This window comes from Triticum dicoccoides, chromosome 6B (genome assembly GCF_002162155.2).
Source record: "Triticum dicoccoides isolate Atlit2015 ecotype Zavitan chromosome 6B, WEW_v2.0, whole genome shotgun sequence".
In the NCBI taxonomy this organism is placed as follows: Eukaryota; Viridiplantae; Streptophyta; class Magnoliopsida; order Poales; family Poaceae; genus Triticum; species Triticum dicoccoides.
Genome location: NC_041391.1, coordinates 697,196,805 through 697,215,129, shown reverse-complemented (window position 1 = coordinate 697,215,129; position 18,325 = coordinate 697,196,805). Strand labels below are relative to the sequence as shown.

General features: G+C 45.1%; 1 protein-coding gene across 1 annotated transcript in view; it reads left to right on the top strand.

Moving 5' to 3' along the window:
- The first annotated feature begins 7,217 nt into the window (after positions 1-7,217).
- LOC119325434 (diacylglycerol kinase 4-like) overlaps positions 7,218-18,325 on the top strand; it is a 38,262-nt gene continuing 27,154 nt past the window's right edge. The window contains exon 1 of the mRNA XM_037599184.1: positions 7,218-7,728. Coding sequence (XP_037455081.1) covers positions 7,270-7,728 — 459 coding nt within the window. The 5' untranslated portion in view covers positions 7,218-7,269. The remainder of the gene's footprint in view (positions 7,729-18,325) is intronic.

The window sequence follows — 18,325 nt, the reverse complement described above, 5'->3', positions numbered from 1 at the left end:
TTTCCAATATACAAATATGCGACTATTGTCTATTAAAATATCTATTCTATTTTTAGAATTTGTAGTTCGAAGAGCTAAACATGAACTGTTTGTAAAGTTTATGTGGATTTAAAAAGTTCAACGTATATTATGAAATATTGCGTATTTTTTTTTGTATCTTCATTCAGGACCACAAGTACGGAGAATTATTTTGTATCTTCATTGTATTTTTAGAATACATAATTATTAAAAAACAACAAAGTTGTATTTTGAAAATTGTTCAATACGTATTAAAAATGATTGTGTAAAAAAATAAATTATATAAATGGGTTAAAACATGTTAAACGTGTTTGTAGAAATGTAAGAATAATTTTACACAATAATTATTTTAAAACATATCGAGCATTTTATGAAATATATGGTGTAATTTTTTTGAATGCGTGATAGGCATTTTCCAAATACACGTTTACAATTTCTTAATACAAGTGAGAATTTTCCCAAAATATCTTGCTTTTTAGAAAAATGCACTAACACTTTTTTAAGTTGATGGCAAGTAATATGTTGAGTTGTTCTCTTTTTTCAAACGTGAGAATTTCTTAATAATTTTTAAAAATATCTGCGTGTCAACCTTTTTTTTTTATTATCTTTATTATTTTGTCCGATACCCCTAACAAATAGTAGTGTATCTGGATAGTGCATAGATAACTGTTCTTGGCTTATTGGTTAGCACATGTGCACGTTGCGCGTGAGGTAATGAATTCGAATCCTGCCGGTGCGCTTTTGTTTTTGTTATTATACTCTGTTTTATCCCACATGCTGACATGCGGGGCCTAGATCTAACAGGTGAGATCAATGCAGTTTGGCATATTTAAATAAAACATCATGAGCTTTTGTGAAAATTATTTATAGTATAAGGAATTTTCTATAAAACAACCAGCCCACTCCTCTCACAGGAATGGACATGTGAGTCGACGCCATGTTGGCACACCTGTGGGTTGTGCATATGTCCGGATATGGACGGAAGCACCGTATTTGAACGTTCGAACAAGTTACGGCACTGGTTTCATGAATTTTACAAGTTTAGGCATCAAAGTGATTGCATCGGACAAGTTAAAGCACCCGTGATGTATTTAACTCTAAATCTTATATGCAAACTAAAAAAACGAAGAGAGCACACGAACCTTGTTGTTTTCTCATCGATCGATTGTATGCATCACAAGAGACGTGACATAACAAAGGTGCAACGCACGCACGCACGCACGCACGTACGAGTCATCCAGTGCAATCCGCAATCCGATCCGCCAAGGCCAATCACCCGGATTCAGATTCGCCCTTCATTCACGAAAGTTTTCGTCCCGTCTATCAACTCTAGCCGCCTACCTTTTCACGCTCTGGCAGCTGTGCCTGCCCCCTTCAGACGTCCGCGCACCACCATGATCCATGATCCATCCATCCAAACCCTGCGTGGATCGCCACCCCTCGCACGACCGCCCAAATGATCGCCGCAGGTCGGTGCCCAGGATGACTGCCGTTCCTGCCGGCGCATTATTGTTACCGGCACACACCTCGTGCCAACCTGACACTAATCCAAGCCAACGCTAATCTCTACAACATATTTTCTCTCACTGTAAAAAGAGGCATACGACGACACTGGTCACCGGATGCCGGCCTGACAAACCCAGCACAGGCAGGAGCACGTGCAAAGATGCATGCGTGGCGAGGGCAATGCACTGCACACGGGCGGTACTGTACCCTCCTGCACACCAAGCACGGCCAGAGAAGCCAGTGGACAAGTTGGAAACATCACTTGCATGCAGCTTGTATGAACACCAGCTTCATTTTCTTAACCAAGGTGCATGCACATACGTACCTTGGATCCAGTAATACAGCACCACCTATGCACAACCGCGATCAGTGCACCGCATCCTACGATCGATATCGACCCCTCCTCCCCTCATTAAGTTGCCCTGAGGGCTGAGGCTTGCCCTGGCCGTGCACACATGGGCATAAATACGCACAGGGAAAATAAATGGCGCTGCCCTGCTTTGCCTTGGGCATGCATGCATACACACATGGACATGCATGCACCTTGGTCTTCGGTAGTCCTTGCCTTGCCTGCATCGGTTGGACGTCCAGTTCCCGGAGCCGGGACCGGCACGGCACCGCCTGCCCGCGGACGTGGTCACCACGAGCTGCGCGCCGCCCAGCCGCGATGCAACGCAGTGCAGCACATGGCCACTTGCTAATCACGCAGGTTTAGTTCGTGGACACGATCCAGAAATAACGTGCTGCGTTCAGGAGGTTTTATGCCCGCAAAACATGCAGCGCAATGACGATTCAATGAGGTGCAGCACATGGTGATTAATCAGGCGGGTTCAATTCGTGGGGGAGATATACTCGGTCAGCATTCAGAAAGAACATGAAGTTTTTATGGTCTTTGAATGCTCATGTCTGTTTCTCATTTAAGAAGAAGGAGAAAGGAGATGAATGCTCATGTTTAATACTGGTCATATTAAACACAGACAGCGCAAATGTGCAATGCAGTAGACAGTGCAGCACATCGTCGACATTGATGGAGCATGGTTCAGAAGAGAACGTGCTGTTGCTATTGCTGCTGCATGCAGGAGTTTTTAAGGTCTTTCAGTGTTCATGTTTTTCCTTTAAGAAGAAGGAGAAATGAATGTCGTTGTTTTGTACTGGGTGGATTTCACCGTTTGTTTGATAGTCTGAATAACGTGCAGAGGTATAGAAGAAGATGCAGGGCCGGGTCAGGGATTCAGGGTGCACACATGGGGCGAGCAGTACACAGTACAGACAAGACAAGGTGTACGCCGTGCAGCGATCCGAGCTGAGATGCCCATGAACACTGGACAGGGATATGATGTCTGGTCTCTGGTGGATCCAAGTGAAGGTGCTCATCAACATGGTCAGATTATTATTATCTTATGGTGAGCAGCAAGGTGTATATATTGATGATACACTGTTGAATTTACTACTGAACATGTTCATCACCTCATCATCAATCCTAGGTACTGGTGTGCATGCGATATTTATGGTCTTGCAAAATAATTGTTCCTTTGCAGATTTTGGCCAACGCCGCTCAGCAGGGGCCTTGCCGTGAGCAGATGAGGTTCAGAAGAAGTTCTGAGTTTCAGACTTCTTGTGATTCAGACCTCTGGGACTCTGGGAGGGATCTTGTCAATTTTAAGATTCTAAATGCATGGTACCATGGACTTTTGCTCTCGCGATTCGGACCTTAGGAAGATGAAAGAGAAAAGACCGGCCTTGCCAGAAAGATTCAAGATGAATTAGAAACAGTATCTACAAAAATACGTTAATGGAAATGAATGAAATCTTGTGATCATATGAACTGTGGTTTTCGAAAGCGTCCAAGTCCGTAGGTAGAAATGTTGACGGATGAGTCATGAGGTGGTCGTGTGACTGTCGACCGAATCACAAGCTGCACAGTTGTTGGCAGGAGGAAAGGAGGTTCTACTTAAATTGGTTATACATACATGCAATTCCATCATATGTTATTGGCGTCTTCAAAATTCTTAAACAAACTTGCAAAGGAATAACTACGCAATGTTGCATTACTGGTGGGGTGACAGTGATGACCAGAAAAAGATCATTGGATGACTTGGTGGAAGTTGTGTGTGCCGAAACATCAAGGAGGTATGGGGTTCCATGACATCCATTGCTTTAACCTTGCTTTGTTGGCTAATGATTTTCTATTTCATCATGGCATTTTAACTTTTATGGTCCATGTCAAATTTTACTTTAATACCAAGGAAAAATTCACTATTCATCTTTCTTGGGAATTTATGCTTTTGATGGGTCCATGGTACATTTCATTTATGAAACACAACAATTACTACCAAATAATATATGCTACACCTTTTATGTTCTACATGATGGAAGTTTTTAATCCACGTATATTTTTATATCTTCGTGTATATAGTAAAATATCTACAAAAATTAATGCACATTTTTCACCACTACGTACAGATGCAAATGTCCATGAATTGCTTTTTGCGCCATTGAAAAAATAATCTTGAACCATGGCAAAATTTTCTTTTAAAGATTATGGCAACCTTTTTTTTCATGGTCTATTGGCAACTTTTGTTATTGAACGATGAGAATTTTAACTAAAACAAGCCATGGTATATATATATTTTCATTCTCCGCACGTCAATTTTATTTCCTTTATCTTTGTGCCATGGTATTTTTGTTCATACAATGGCAAAAGATTGGGATTTTTTAGTCACAGCAAAAAAGGGCTTTTATTAGCCAACGCAAAAAACTGGGTTTTATTCTAGTCACAGAAAAAACTGGGTTTTAATTTTATTTTATTTTCATAGTATAAGTCTACATATTAAAACCCAATTGCTACATATGTCTTATTGGACTTAAATTAAATTTACTTCATATTTATGCTATACCATGAAAATTTAATTTAATTTTATGCTAGACTTGTTGGAGTTATAATCGGACTTCTCTTGTTTTTACTTGTCTAATTTGACAATTCGACCCATCCTAATTAACTACCCTTCCCCATGAATTCGACGGAATGCCTTGATGGCCACCATGTAATTTCTTGGGAGTACCTAGAACTCATCTAGATGAGATATAATTTGGTCTCATTCACTTTGAAAACAAGAACAAATACAACCACGTCAGCACACATGCATCTTATAGCATCACATCCAATGGCTATAAAAGGTGAATGAGACCAAATTATATCTCATCTAGATGAGTTCTAGCAAAATTGTAATTTTTTTGTAACTTGCCTGTGAATATAGCATTGCTCCTCACAGGCAGCACCACGCAACACAAAACAGGAGAACGGATTTTCTACCATGCACGGGATGCATCTTTCTGACACATACACTGTTGTTGTGTACTATACACAGTACATCCCATTCCACTTCTCTCTTTTCACTCAACCACTCCATTCTTTTTCATTTGATTTTCATGTATGTATATCTTTTGGGTCAAAAGTATGATTTTTTATATCTTTGCATATTTGGGTTCTTGGTGATGACAGCTATTTAATGAGACCAATGTTGAATATATTTCAAGAAAAAAATGTTTTTTTAATCTTAAAACATTAATGAAACCACACAAAATCATAGACATTTGCCAAGCATAATGTATCGAAATGTTACTTAAGAATTTATTATGTCTCAATGTCAGGGATCTTTGTAGCACTTGGTAAATTTGTTTCAAAAATAATATTACGAGTTTGTATTTAACATGTATTCGTAGGAAGTTATAGTAGGGTTTTTCATGTTCTAGAGTGCATCACTTTGTCACATAAAGTTTTACAAATATTCAAAACGTTTATGTACTAGACTCTCAGTTCAAAAGATAAAAATGGATTCAAACTTGAAAATCATATGGAAAAAACATGGGTGGGTAGAACAACGGCTATGCATATGGAAAAAATCATATGGAAAAATGCATAGACTCTCTGGCACAAAGCTAGCTATGGAAAAGCTGCCAGCATTGATGGAGGAAGTGGGGACGCATATGCATGTAACCAAATCTCCAACTAGATCAACAGCTGCATCATCGGATATCCCGTGCATGGTAGATATGCTTTTCTCACATACTGCTACATCTGAGAGAGGGATAGATGTTTGACCTGGTTTTCGCCAACGAGCTCATGCAGGCAGGACTTGAGGATGGTGTTGTGGCTACCGCCACTGCGCAGGTTGACAAATCAGGGGTTGATCATGGCACCGGCCCCTGGGGCTTCCTGCAATGCATAGGCACCTTCTAACGGATTCCTTACCTTCAGCGAAGCGTGCAGAGCATCGCGCGGAGGCATTCCAGCAGCATGACCTAGACGCGGAGGTCCACCTTGTCGAACGTAGAGGATGCAACGCGGCTGAATCTATAGCTCCGGAACAAGGGCGACTCAATCAGAGCACCATGCGACGGCGGCGGCATAGCCGCCAGTGAGCACGATAATTACAGTGTCTCCCTCTCCGCCAGCAACGGGGACGCTCACGACGATATGGACATCTCTACCATGATCAGGGGTTAGGATCCAGGAAATGTGTTTTCCGGTGGTGGGAGAGGACGAGGAGCTAGCTGCACTGCTCCTCAACCGGCAAAGCAACTTAGTATAAATACTAGCTAATAACCAATAGCTAAATATAGCATGGCTCCTCACAAGCAGCACCATGCAACAAAAAATAGACATATTGCCACATACTCCCTCCGTCCGGAAATACTTGTCTTCAAAATAAATAAAAAGGGATGTATCCAGATGTATTTTAGTTCTAAATACATCTCTTTTTACCCATTTTGATGACAAGTATTTTCGGACGGAGGGAGTATGAGAGAGGGACACATGTTTCACCTAGTCTTTGCAAATGAGCTCCTGTAGGCGGGACTTGAGGACGGGATTGAGGCGGCAGCCGTTGTGCGGGTTGACGAACGTGACGATGGTCTTCTCGGGGGCTACGTCGGGCGCGAGTGCGAACCTGGGGTTGGTCGTGATGCTTGCCCCGAGGCTTCCTCCAACACGAAGATGCCAACCGACAGTTCCCCGCCTTCAGCGCATCATGCAGAGCGTCTCAGAGGTGCTGCAGCGGCGTGACCGGGTGATCCTAGCCGCTCGCCGCGCTCATCACTGGCGGTCGTGCCGCCACCGCTAGTTGGTGCTCTGATTGAGTCCCTCTCGTTCGGGAGCTGCCTTTTCCATCATGCGCCATCCTCGGTGTTCGAGAAGGAGGACCTCCATCCTCGGGTCACACTGTCACATCACCCTTGCATCGCTCTGCACATTGCGCTGATGGTAAGGGACCTATCGGCAGGCGTCTTCGCGCTGGAGGAAGCCATGGGAGGGGGCGCTTGATGAACCCCTTGTCCTCCCTTGCTCCCAACGACACCCCCGAGAATCTCCTCATCGCGTTCATCAACCCGCGCAGCCGCGGTCGCCTCGGCCCCATCCTCATGTCTCACCTTAGCTCATTTGCGAAGACAAGATCAAACCTCTAGCCCTCTCTCATATGTACTAGTATGTTGTTTCGTATTGTGTGGTGCTGCATGTGAGGAGCAATGCTATATTTAGGTATTTCTATTTATCTATTTCCTAAGCTGCCTTTCCTATTGATGAGCGGTGCAGCTAGCCCCTTCTCCTCGTCCTTCCTTCCCACCGCAAAAAAAACTACCATATAAAACTATTGCTTCTCCAAATTCATCCGTTCAAACCAACCCATTGTTTGCTCTCCTCCACCACTGCAAAACACAATTGCTGGATGCTAACCCCCTACCGCAATGCGATCAAGGTCTCGATCGTGCTCGGACTTGTCCATATCATTGTCAGCATCACCGTCAACATCGGAGCGGGAGGCGCCGAGCTTGCCGCGTTCACCGCCGGCGGCAGGGCAACCGCCGCTTGTTGGTGCTCTGCTTGAGTCTCTCTCGTTTCGGAGTTGCGGATTCGGGCGTGCCTCGTCCTCGGTGTTTGAGAGGCAGGATCTCCGCCTCCGAGTCGCGCTACCGCAACGCCTCCGCGACGCTCTACATGCTGCACTGAAGGCGAGGGACCCATCGGCAGGCGCCTTCGCATTGAAGGAAGCACCGGGGATCGGCGACATGACCAACCCCTGGCTGTCCCTCGCTCCCGAAGACGCCCCCGAGAACCCCCTAGTTGCATTCGTCAACCCACGCAGTGGCGGTCGCCTCGGCCCCGTCCTCAAGTCCCGCCTCCAGCAGCTCATTGGCGAAGACCAGGTCAAACCTCTAGCCCTCTCTCATATGCAGTAGTAGTATGTCTATTTCGTGTTGTGTGGTCCTACATGTGAATACCAACGTTATATTTAGCTATGGCTCCTTGGCTATTTTCTATGGTGCCTTGCCCGTTGAGGAGCGGTGCAGCAAGTACCTTCTCCATGTTCTTCCTTCCCACCGCAGGAAAAAAAACCATACAAAACTCCGCCTCCTCCACCCTCCTCCGTTCAAACTGCCACATCACGTACCCCCCCCCCACCACATGAAATACACATTTCCTTGATCCTAACCTCCGACCGAAGTCCATATCATTGTCGGCATCACCATTGCTGGTGGAGCGGGAGGTGCTATGCTCGCCGCGCTCAACACCGGCAGCCATGCATCCACCATTGGATGGGGCTCTTATTGAGTCATTCTTGTTCCGAAGATTCGGCCGTGCCGAATCCTAGAATTTTGAGAATGAGGACCGCTGCCTTTGGGTTGCGCTGCCACAACGCCTCTGTGCGCCATGCGCAATGCACTGAAGGCGAGGGATCTATTAGCAGGCGCCTTCGCATTGGAGAAAGCCCCAGGGCCGGTGCAGTGACCAACCCCTGATTCACCCTTGCACAGAATGAAGCTCCTGAGAACCCCCTCGCCACGTTCACATCAACTCGCACAACAGCGGTCGCCCCTGCCCGCTCCTCAAGTCCCGCCTCCAAGAGCTCATTGTCGAAGACTGAGTAAAACCTCTACCTTTCTCTCATATGTAGCAGTATGTCTGCTTCATGTTGCATGATGCTACGTGTGAGGAGCAATGCTATATTTAGCTATTTTCTAATTTGCGTTGCCCGTTGAGGAGTGGTGCAACCGGCATCTTCTCCTTGGACTTCCTTCCCACCGCGGGAAAAACCAACCATACAAAACTCAGCTTCCTCCACCCTCCTTCGCTCAAGCTGCCACATCAGTTGTTCTCCTCCCATCATTGGAAAACGCATTCCCTGAATTCTAAGACCTGATCGAGACATGGCTGAGGTCGCGATCATGCTCGGAGGTGTCAATATCACTGTCGGCATCGCCATCACCGACGGAGCGGGAGGCACCGTGCTTGCCGCTCTCACCTCTGTGGACGTGCTGCTGCCGCTAGTTGGGGCTCTGATTAGGTCTTGTGTTCTAGGGTGCCGGACTCGGCCTTGTCGCGTCCTCGGTGTTCGAGAAGGATGACCTCCTCCTCTGAGTCGCACTACATCAGCAACTCCGTGATGCTCAACATGATGGTGACTGACTCGTCAACACTCGCCTTCACGTTGGAGGAGGACCCAGGGTCCATCACCACGACCAAACCCTGGTTCATCATTGTGCCCGATGATGCTATAGAGAAACCCCTTGTCAAGTTCGTCAACCTGAATAGCGGTAGTCACACTGCCCATCCCCAAGTCCTGCCTCTAGGAGCTCATTGGCGAAGACTAGGTCAAGCCTCTGTCCCTCTATCATATGTAGTAGTATGTATGTTTCGTGTTGCATGACGCTGCTTGTGAGGAGCAATGCTATATTTAGCTATTGCTCTTTATCTTTTTCATAAGTTGCTTTGCCATTGAGGAGCAGTGCAACCAACTCCTTTTCTTCGTCATTCCTTCCCACCGCAAGAAAAGAAGGACCATAGAAAACTCCACCTCCTCCACACTCCTCCGTTCAAACTGTCACATTGCTTGTTCTCCTCCCACCATCAGAAAACACATTTCCTTCATCGCGACCCACGATCAGGATGCCATCACGGTCTCAGTCATGCTCCGGGATGTCAATATTGTTGTTGGCATCACCTTCACAGGCGGAGAGGGAGGCACTACGCTCGCTGTGCTTACCATTAGCGGCCGCGCCACCGCTGGTCAACGCTGTGATTAAGTCACTCGCATTCCGGAGCAGCGGATTCGTCCGCGCTATGTCCTTGTTGGCATTTGAGAAGGAGGACTTTCACATCTGGGTTGCGTTGCCGCAGCCCCTCCATGATGCTTTGCACGCTGCGTTGAAGGTGAGGGGCCCGTTGGCAGGCACCTTTGCCTTGGAGAAAGCCCCGCGGGCCAATGTCGCGACCAACCCCAGGTTTTCCCTCACACCCGCGACGCCTCCTCGAACCCCCTGGTTGTGTTCGTCAATCCATGGTGCGGCGGTCGCCTCTGCCCCCTCCTCGACTCCTACCTCTAGGAGCTCATTGGTGAATACTAGGTCAAACCTCCGATCCTCTCTTATATGTAGCAGGATGTTTGTTTCGTGTTGCATGCCATTGCCTGTGAGGAGAAATGCTATATTTAGCTATTGCTCTTTATCTATTACCTTAGATACCTTGCGCATTGAGGAGGGTTGCAGCCAGCTCCTTCTCGTCGTCCTTCGTTCCCTTGTGGGAAAAATGACCATACAAACTCTGGCTCCTCCACCCTCCTCCATTCAAATTGCCACAATGCTTGTTCACCTACCACCACCGGAGGCATTATTTCGTGGATCGTAACCCCCAATCACAATGCGGTCACTGTCATCCATATCATTTTTGGCATCATCATCGTTAGTGGAACGGGAGGCACTACGCTCGCCGTTCTTAGTGTCGGCGGCCGCGCCACCACCACCCATTGGGGCTCTGGTTGAGTTGCTCTCAGTTTAAGCTACAGACTAGGCCATACTTCATCCTCAATGTTTGATAAGGAGGACCTCCACCTCATGGTCAGTGCTTCAGTGCCTCCGCGATGCTCTACATGTCGCGCTGATGGCGAGGGACTTGTCAGTACAGGCTTTCTCATTCGAGGAAGCCCCGGGTGTCGGTTCTGCCACCAACCCCTAGTTCTTCATCGCGCATGATGATGCCCCCCAGAACCCACCCTCATCGTGTTTGTTAAACTGCACAGAAGTGGTTGGCTCTGCCTCATCCTCAAGTCCCATCTCGAGGGTCTCATTGGCGAAGACCAGGTTAAACCTCTGTCCCTCTCTCATATGTAGCAATATGTCGGTTTCGTGTTGCGAGGTGCTACCTATGAGGAGCAATGTCATATTTATCTATTGCACTTTATCTATTTCCACAGTTGCCTTTCCCATTGAGGAGCGGCGCAAGTAGCTCATTCTCCTCATCCTTCCTTCCCACCGCGGGAAAACAACCATACAAAAGTCTGCCTCCTGCATGAAAACTGTGGCATAACTTGTTCTCCTCCCACCACCAGGAAACTCATTTACTCGATCCTAACCCCGATCACAATGCGATCAAAGTTTCACTTGTGTCTCAGAGATCTCCATATTGCTATCCGCATCACCATCATGGTTGCCAATGGAGCGGGAGGGATTGCGATCACCTCGCTCTATGTCTGTGCTCTTGCTGCCGCCGCTGGTTGGGGCTCTGATTGAGTCACTCTCGTTCTAGAGCTCTGGACTCAGCCATGCCGCATCCTCGGTGTTCGAAAAGGAGGACCTTTGCCTCTAGGCCAAGCTGCCATAGTGCCTCCACGATGTTGTGCATGTTGCACTGAAGGTGAGGAACCCGTTGGCAGGTGCCTTCGCGCTAGAGCAAGCTCCGGGGGACGGTGTCGCGATCAACCCCTGGTTCGCCCTCACACTTGACGATGCCCCAAGAACCCCCTCGTCTCCTTTGCCAACCTTCATAACGGTGATCACCTCAGCCCCGTCCTCAACTCCCGCCTCCAGGAGCTCATTGGTGCTACTTGTGTGCTGTGTTGGGACTTTCCCCGAAGAGGAAGGGTGAAGCAATATAGTAGCTAATAAGTATTTCCCTCAGTGAGAACCAAGGTTAACGAACCAGTAGGAGAATCACACAAAGCCTAGTGAACATTACCTGCACACACAAGAGCAAATACTTGCACCCAACTCAGACAAGAAGGTTGTCAATCCCCTTGAACTCGTTACTTGCAAGGATTAAATCTAGTAGTGGTAGTATATAAATTGCAAAGCAAAATAACAATAAACAAATTGCATCAAGGTATTTTTGGTTTTCGTAATATAATAAAAGTACACTCGGGGCAATTGTTTTCACTAGAGGCTTCTCTCACGAAACATAGCATACAGTGGGCAAACAAATTACTATTGGGCAATTGATAGAAAAACACATAGTTATGATGTTATGCATGGCAATGATCTCATCTATAGGCATCATGTCCTTGACCAGTAGACGAACTCCTGCCTACATCTACTACTATTTCTTCACTTCAAGAGTGCTTCTATGCTTGCCTCTCTTGTATTAAGTTCATAACAAACAGAGTAATGCATGAAGTATGATGACATGACGTATACAAAATAATACCAAGCAATATGATTAAACCCCATCATTTTACCCTTAATGAAAACAATATGAATATGTGCCTCGTTACCCCTTCTTTCACGAGGTGAGGGCACCGCAAGATTGAACCCATCAAAAAGCACCATTCCAACTGAAGATAAATCAATCTAGTTGGCCAAACTAAACTGATAGATCGAAGAGAAATACAAAGCTATAATGATAATGCATAATAAAGTTCAGTAAAGACTTAATTACTTTTAATGAATATCTGATCATAAACCCACAATTCATCGGATCTCAACGAACACACCGCAACAGAAGATCACATCGGATATATATCCATGGAGGTCATGGAGAATATGGTATTGAAGATCGAAGAGAAAGAAGAAGTCATCTAGCTACTAGCTATGGACTCGTATGTCCGTGGTAAACTACTCACACATCATCGGAAGGCAACAAGGTCGATGTAGAAGTCCTCCGTAATTGATTCCCCCTCCGGCAGAGTGACGGAAAAGGCCTCCAGATGGGATCACAAAAGAACAGAGACTTGCAGCAGAGAAAAAAATGTTTTTGGTGGCTCTCAAGGGGTTACCCACCATTTGAGAATTTATGAAAGTGAAATTAGATCAGATGGAGCCACGTGGGGCCCACAAGGAATCGGGGCGGGCCTCCCCCCAGGGCGCGCCTTGGTGCCATGTTGTCTCCTCATCTGTCGTCTGGTCTCCTCCCGAAGCTTCCAGGGTAACTTATGTGTAGAAAAAAACCATCAAAATGTTTCGTAGCGTTTGGACTCTATTTGGTACAAATTTTCTAGAAAACCAAAAACAAGCAAAAAAGAACAACTGGCACTAGGCACTGGGTTAACAAGTTAGTTCCCAAAATGATCTAAAATTGTATAAAAAGTATCTAAGATTGGTAATATAATAGCATGAAACAATAAAAATTATAGATACCTTGGAGACATATGTGCATCCCCAAGCTTAATTCATGCTTGTCCTCGAGTAGGTAAATGATAAAAGCAGAATTTTTGATGTTGAATGCTACCTAGCATGTTCATCATGTAATCTCTTTACGGTATAAATATTGAGAAATGATGAAGTAATTGATATCAAAATAATAATATACATGGATATAAGAACATAATCATTACTTTTTCAAAATATACATTGCTTAACAAATGTTATCTCTACTCATTGACTTATGTAAGCATGGAATGACTCCGCCTTCATCGCATAAATATAAATCACGAGCACCCTGGTGTCAAACCAAGCAATTGGATCATACTTTTCAACGCAGTTCAACATTTTCAACTCCACTCAATACATGAGCATGAGCCATGGATATTCGCACTAGGGTGGAATAGAGTGCGGTGGTAGAGATATATAGGAGAAGTCAAAAAGGATGAAATGCTTGCATCTACTCGGTGGATCATTAGGAAATGGAGAAGCCTTACAATCGATATCACTGCGAGGAATATGGATTGCCATGCGACAGATGCACTAGAGCTATAAGTGTATGAATGCTCAAACTCAAACTAAGTGGGTGTGCATCCAATTGCTTACTCGTGAAGACCTCGGGTATTTCAGGAAGCCCATCATCAGAATATACAAGTCAAGTTCTATAATGAAAAATTCCCACTAGTATATGAAAGTGATAACTTAGGAGACTCTCTATATGAAGAACATGGTGCTACTTTGAAGCACAAGTGTGGTAAAAGGATAGTGACATTGCCCCTTCTCACTTTTCTCTCATTTTTTTGGTGGGCTCTTTTTGGCCTCTTTTTTTGTCCGGTGTCTCATCTCAACTTATGGGGGAATCATCGTCTCCATCATCCTTTTCCTCACTGGGACAATGCTCTAATAATGATGATCATCACACTTTTTTTTACTTACAACTCGATAAAACTGATACAAGATGACTCTAATGCCTCTAGCAGTGTACTAGGATGTGCAATGATCTAGCATAATATTGTAATAATGATGAATGGTGGCTTTTCCAAAAATATCATGTCAACTCTATATGATCATGCAAAGCGATATGATGATGAACACACATTTCATAAGACGGAGCAGTGGAAGTTGCATGGCAATATATCTCAGAATGATTATGGAAATGTGATGATAGGTAGGTTCGGTGGTGTTTTGAGGAAGATATAAGGAGGCTAATGTGTGATAGAGCGTATCATATCGTGTGAAGCAACATTAGTAAGGTGGTTCAAGGATAGCTAGAAATGCATCCTGTATGATCTTCGAAACTAGGGTTGTGGGCTTGATGTTGTGGGATAAGAGGTGTGGGTATGCAACAACAAGTGGTTATGAAGAGATCCATGTATTGGTGCAGAATAGGGTCGCAGACCATTATTTGTGAGCAGAACAAATATTATGTAGGATAGGTAGTTGTGATTTTTACTACTTTCCAAAGTAAGGATGGGTTTGTTGGCTAGTCTGCAATAGCGTGGGTGTAGCAGCGGTGGTACCAGTTGACCCAAGGTAGGTTAGGGAGCTATATTAGTCTGAAAGTAAACTTCATTAGTAAGTAGTTATTCAGAGTAAGCAAAATTTTAATACTTAGACCACTATCTTTTTTTTTTGGTTTGCAAACATTTTTCCAAGGAATAGGATACTATGTTCCAGTTCAAGTTTCCTCGATGGCACAAAAGAAGGCTCTATGAACCGTGTCTAGCTCTTTCAAAATATTTTTGGGAATATGGAAGACTGACATGTAGTAGACAACAATCTTGTTCAGGACAGAGGAGATCAATGTGGGTCTGGCTCCCCATGAGAGAAGTCTAGCGACCAAACCTATTAGGTAGTCTGGGAGGACTAAACAATCGGTTGAAATGCTGAGGGGAGTTTCTGTGGGAAGAGTGGGAGGTCACGGTAGGCTTGACGGTAAGTCTAGATAGTGCAACCAAAAATGTTTGCAATCTCAGAAGCGAGAGCGGGCTAGAGGTGGATAGGGAGGAAAGTTGTTTTGTGGAAATTTAAGGAGAGACCGGTAGCAAAGACAAAGTTGTTCAGGAGAAATTTTAGATGAGTCGCTCTGGAAGTTGAGACGTGGGCTAGGATGAGATTGTCTGCATATTCCCAGAGAACCAGGGTAATATTTAGATCGAGGTTGTGGTTAAGTAGCCAATGTTGGTGAGCTCGTGGGATTAGGTGTGGCAGGATGTCCTCTATCGGGATAAAAAGGTAGGGACATAGAGGGTCTCCCTAGTGGAGCCCATTTTTGTAGCCAATCCAATTGCTTGGCACCCCATTGAGCATGATAGCTATTTTTCCTAAGGATAGTAGAGAGTTAATCCAAGCAACCCATTGGGTGGGAATCTCCAGTGGATGAGGATTTGTACGAGGGGTGCCCATGCATTGGAGTCGAAATCTTTGTGGAAGTCAAGTTTGAAGCTCATCGTCATGGCTTTACGGGCATGGCAAAATTGAGCAGGCCAACATCCTAGATAAAGTTTGTCAATAATGGAATACCCATTTATGAACCATGTTTGTTCGTCGTGAATAATGAGGAGTATCATGGGTTTTAGTCTATTTGTGAGGAGCTTGGAAATGGCTTTTGGAGGGCAATTTTAAAGCGGGGTGGGCTTGAAATCAATGGCTAATTGCCGATCTGGGTACGGTATCTTTCGGAAGGGGGGCTAGGAAGGCGGTATTGAAATGATCAACACATTTATCTAGATTATGGAAATCACGAAAGAAAGGGATGATGATTTGTTTTGTGGAGTGCCAATGTTTTCCGTAGAAGCAAGATCCAAAACTGTTAGGTCTAGGGCTGGCATTTGGATTCATTCGGAGAAAAGCATCGTAGATTTCCTAATCAAAGAAGGGGTCATGAAGTGCTCGGATCTTGGTAAGGCGGTTGGGGTAGAGATTTGACATGGAGATGTTCCAACCATGAACTTTGGGGGTCTGTATCAGATCTCGGTAAGAGGAGTTTAGAAGATAGGTCTTTTAATTGTGCGACGGTCTGGTGCAGCGCTTGACGGCAGTTGAGAAATGACTTCTGACCCCGTTTCCACCTCCAGATTCTGCGACTTTAGTTGCCACCCATGATGCCACCTCTGTGTCCCAAGCCATCCTTCCAATGGTGGCCTTGGTGATTCCCCACGCCAATAGCACATCTAGTCCACCACCGTCCCCAGCAGACCTCCACTCGCAAGGTAGATTTCCCATGCCCGCCATCCCCTCACTTTCTTGCCTTCATTATCTACTTCCCATCGCAACACAACCCTATGCACACCGCTGCCAACCACCATCAGCCGCCAATGCCCTTTTAGCAACCCCAGCCATCTCCTTACTTTCCATCGTCACCCCTAACATCAATCTGGGCCACTTGGCCACCATACGCCCCAAATTCTGCCACAATTTTTCCGCCCACCTACCAACAACAACCCTACGACCACCAGCAGCAACAACTGCAGATTTTTGCCACTGCCTCTCCGCCTTCACGTCTCCACTTGCCAAATTATTTCATATGCCAATATGGCCACACCTCTTCCACAACCCGTCTATGCATCCACCTCACCCATCACCTCTCTTCTATCCCTACCTAACAATCACCTCAGATCAAGTTGTGGTTCACGCATGCCTGGCTTTCACAAGCTCGACTTCCCGACACATGATGGTTCGGTTGATCTTCTTGGTTGGCTCAATAGGTACAAGCATTTGTTTTGTGGACAGCGCATGAACAAGGCTGACAAAGTCTAGCCTGCAGCCTACCACCTCATCAATGACACTCAGTTCTGGTACTTACAGCCCGAGAGCGATTTTGGCATGCCGACATGGGAGTAGTTCAAGGAAGATTGACACATTCAGTTTGGGCCGTCACTCCACACCAATCCCTTGGGTGAGTTGGCATAGGTGCCATACACTTCCTCGACTAATGCTCATGTGCCGCAACAATGATCCATTAACACTGTCCCAACAACGGTTTCTATGCACAATAGGGCTGCCCGATGGTCTTCACATTGACGTCAAGCTTCAACGTCCATCTAACCTCCACACCGTCTTCCCCTTCGTCAAGGCCTATGAGGAGCATTATTTCCCTACAAAAACGTCACCACACCAGCCTTCTAGTCTTAGATGACACTTTTATCCCTATGATCTTCCTGTGGCCAATGCATCAACAAGACCATACCTGCCAACGCCACTAGCACATGTTTTGTCATCAACCATTCCGGCGTAGACCCAGCCACGGTAGGTTCGGTGCCTTACTCCAGCTGAGTCAGCAAAACATCATCGCCAATACCTTTGCTCTAACTGTTTGGGGCCACTGGTGCGTGTGGCTCTTCCACAACCTACAGCTTGCGGACAAGCTATTTTTCAAGGAAGAGAGAGATGTTATGTGCACCGGCCCATCAAACATGGAGTCTTATCCCTTAATTAGAATTCTAGTTGATTAAGCATCTTTGTTAGGAAAGAGTCCAGTGATGTCTTATCCCTTAATTAGAGTCGTAGTTGATTAAGCATCTTTCTTGGGAAAGAGTCCAGTCAGTTTAGAGATTGTATTAGAGTATGAATAGATTTAGCCTAGTCTGCTCTATTATCTAAAGGGACCGGCCCTTCAATAAAGCAGGAGAGAATATTGACGTTTACTTTTATCCACTTTTTAGTAATTAGGCTTAGGTCAGCAGTAGATTCTTCCATATATGCAGTCATAAGTCATCAATAGATGTTCATGTTCATCTCTGAAAAAAAATCAATATATACTGCAGAGGTATATTAACCTTGCGGATGTTATAATATTAGTCTACATTAGGTTGATCCAATGTACAAATGTGAACCTTATTGATGGACTTGGCTGGAAGACATCCTTGTCCATTGTTAAACGATACCATGCTTACACGATTATGACACTGCTAGTAAGAAATGAACTGCAAAAGGTCGGTAGATATTGACTCGTTGTTCAGGGAGCTACTGGCGCAAGAAGTTGGTGAACAAGTCTGTAGAGGAAACAACTGAATAGTTGAAACATAATAGAAATCGGAAACTTAATATGCTTATTCAGACATAACAATTTTATCGTTTTTGTTGGGTATGAGAAACAATGTACACACACGCACAATAACTCCGTGGAGTACCCCATAGATAGATGTACCCCATTTGCGCATGGGGTACTAAAATATGTGCAAGGTTTTTCTCCGCCGAGAAAAATGGGAAATTTTGTTCTCATGACTGACACAACTCATTGATGATGCCGATGACACGTGCAGACTGCCATAGCCTTTCACTTTACGATCTGAATTACATAAAAGCTATTTCTTTCTGTATGCATCTGAATTGGCTTTATTGTGCACACTAGAGTATAATTTACTATCGCTTAACCTCCATCCTTAAGAATCTA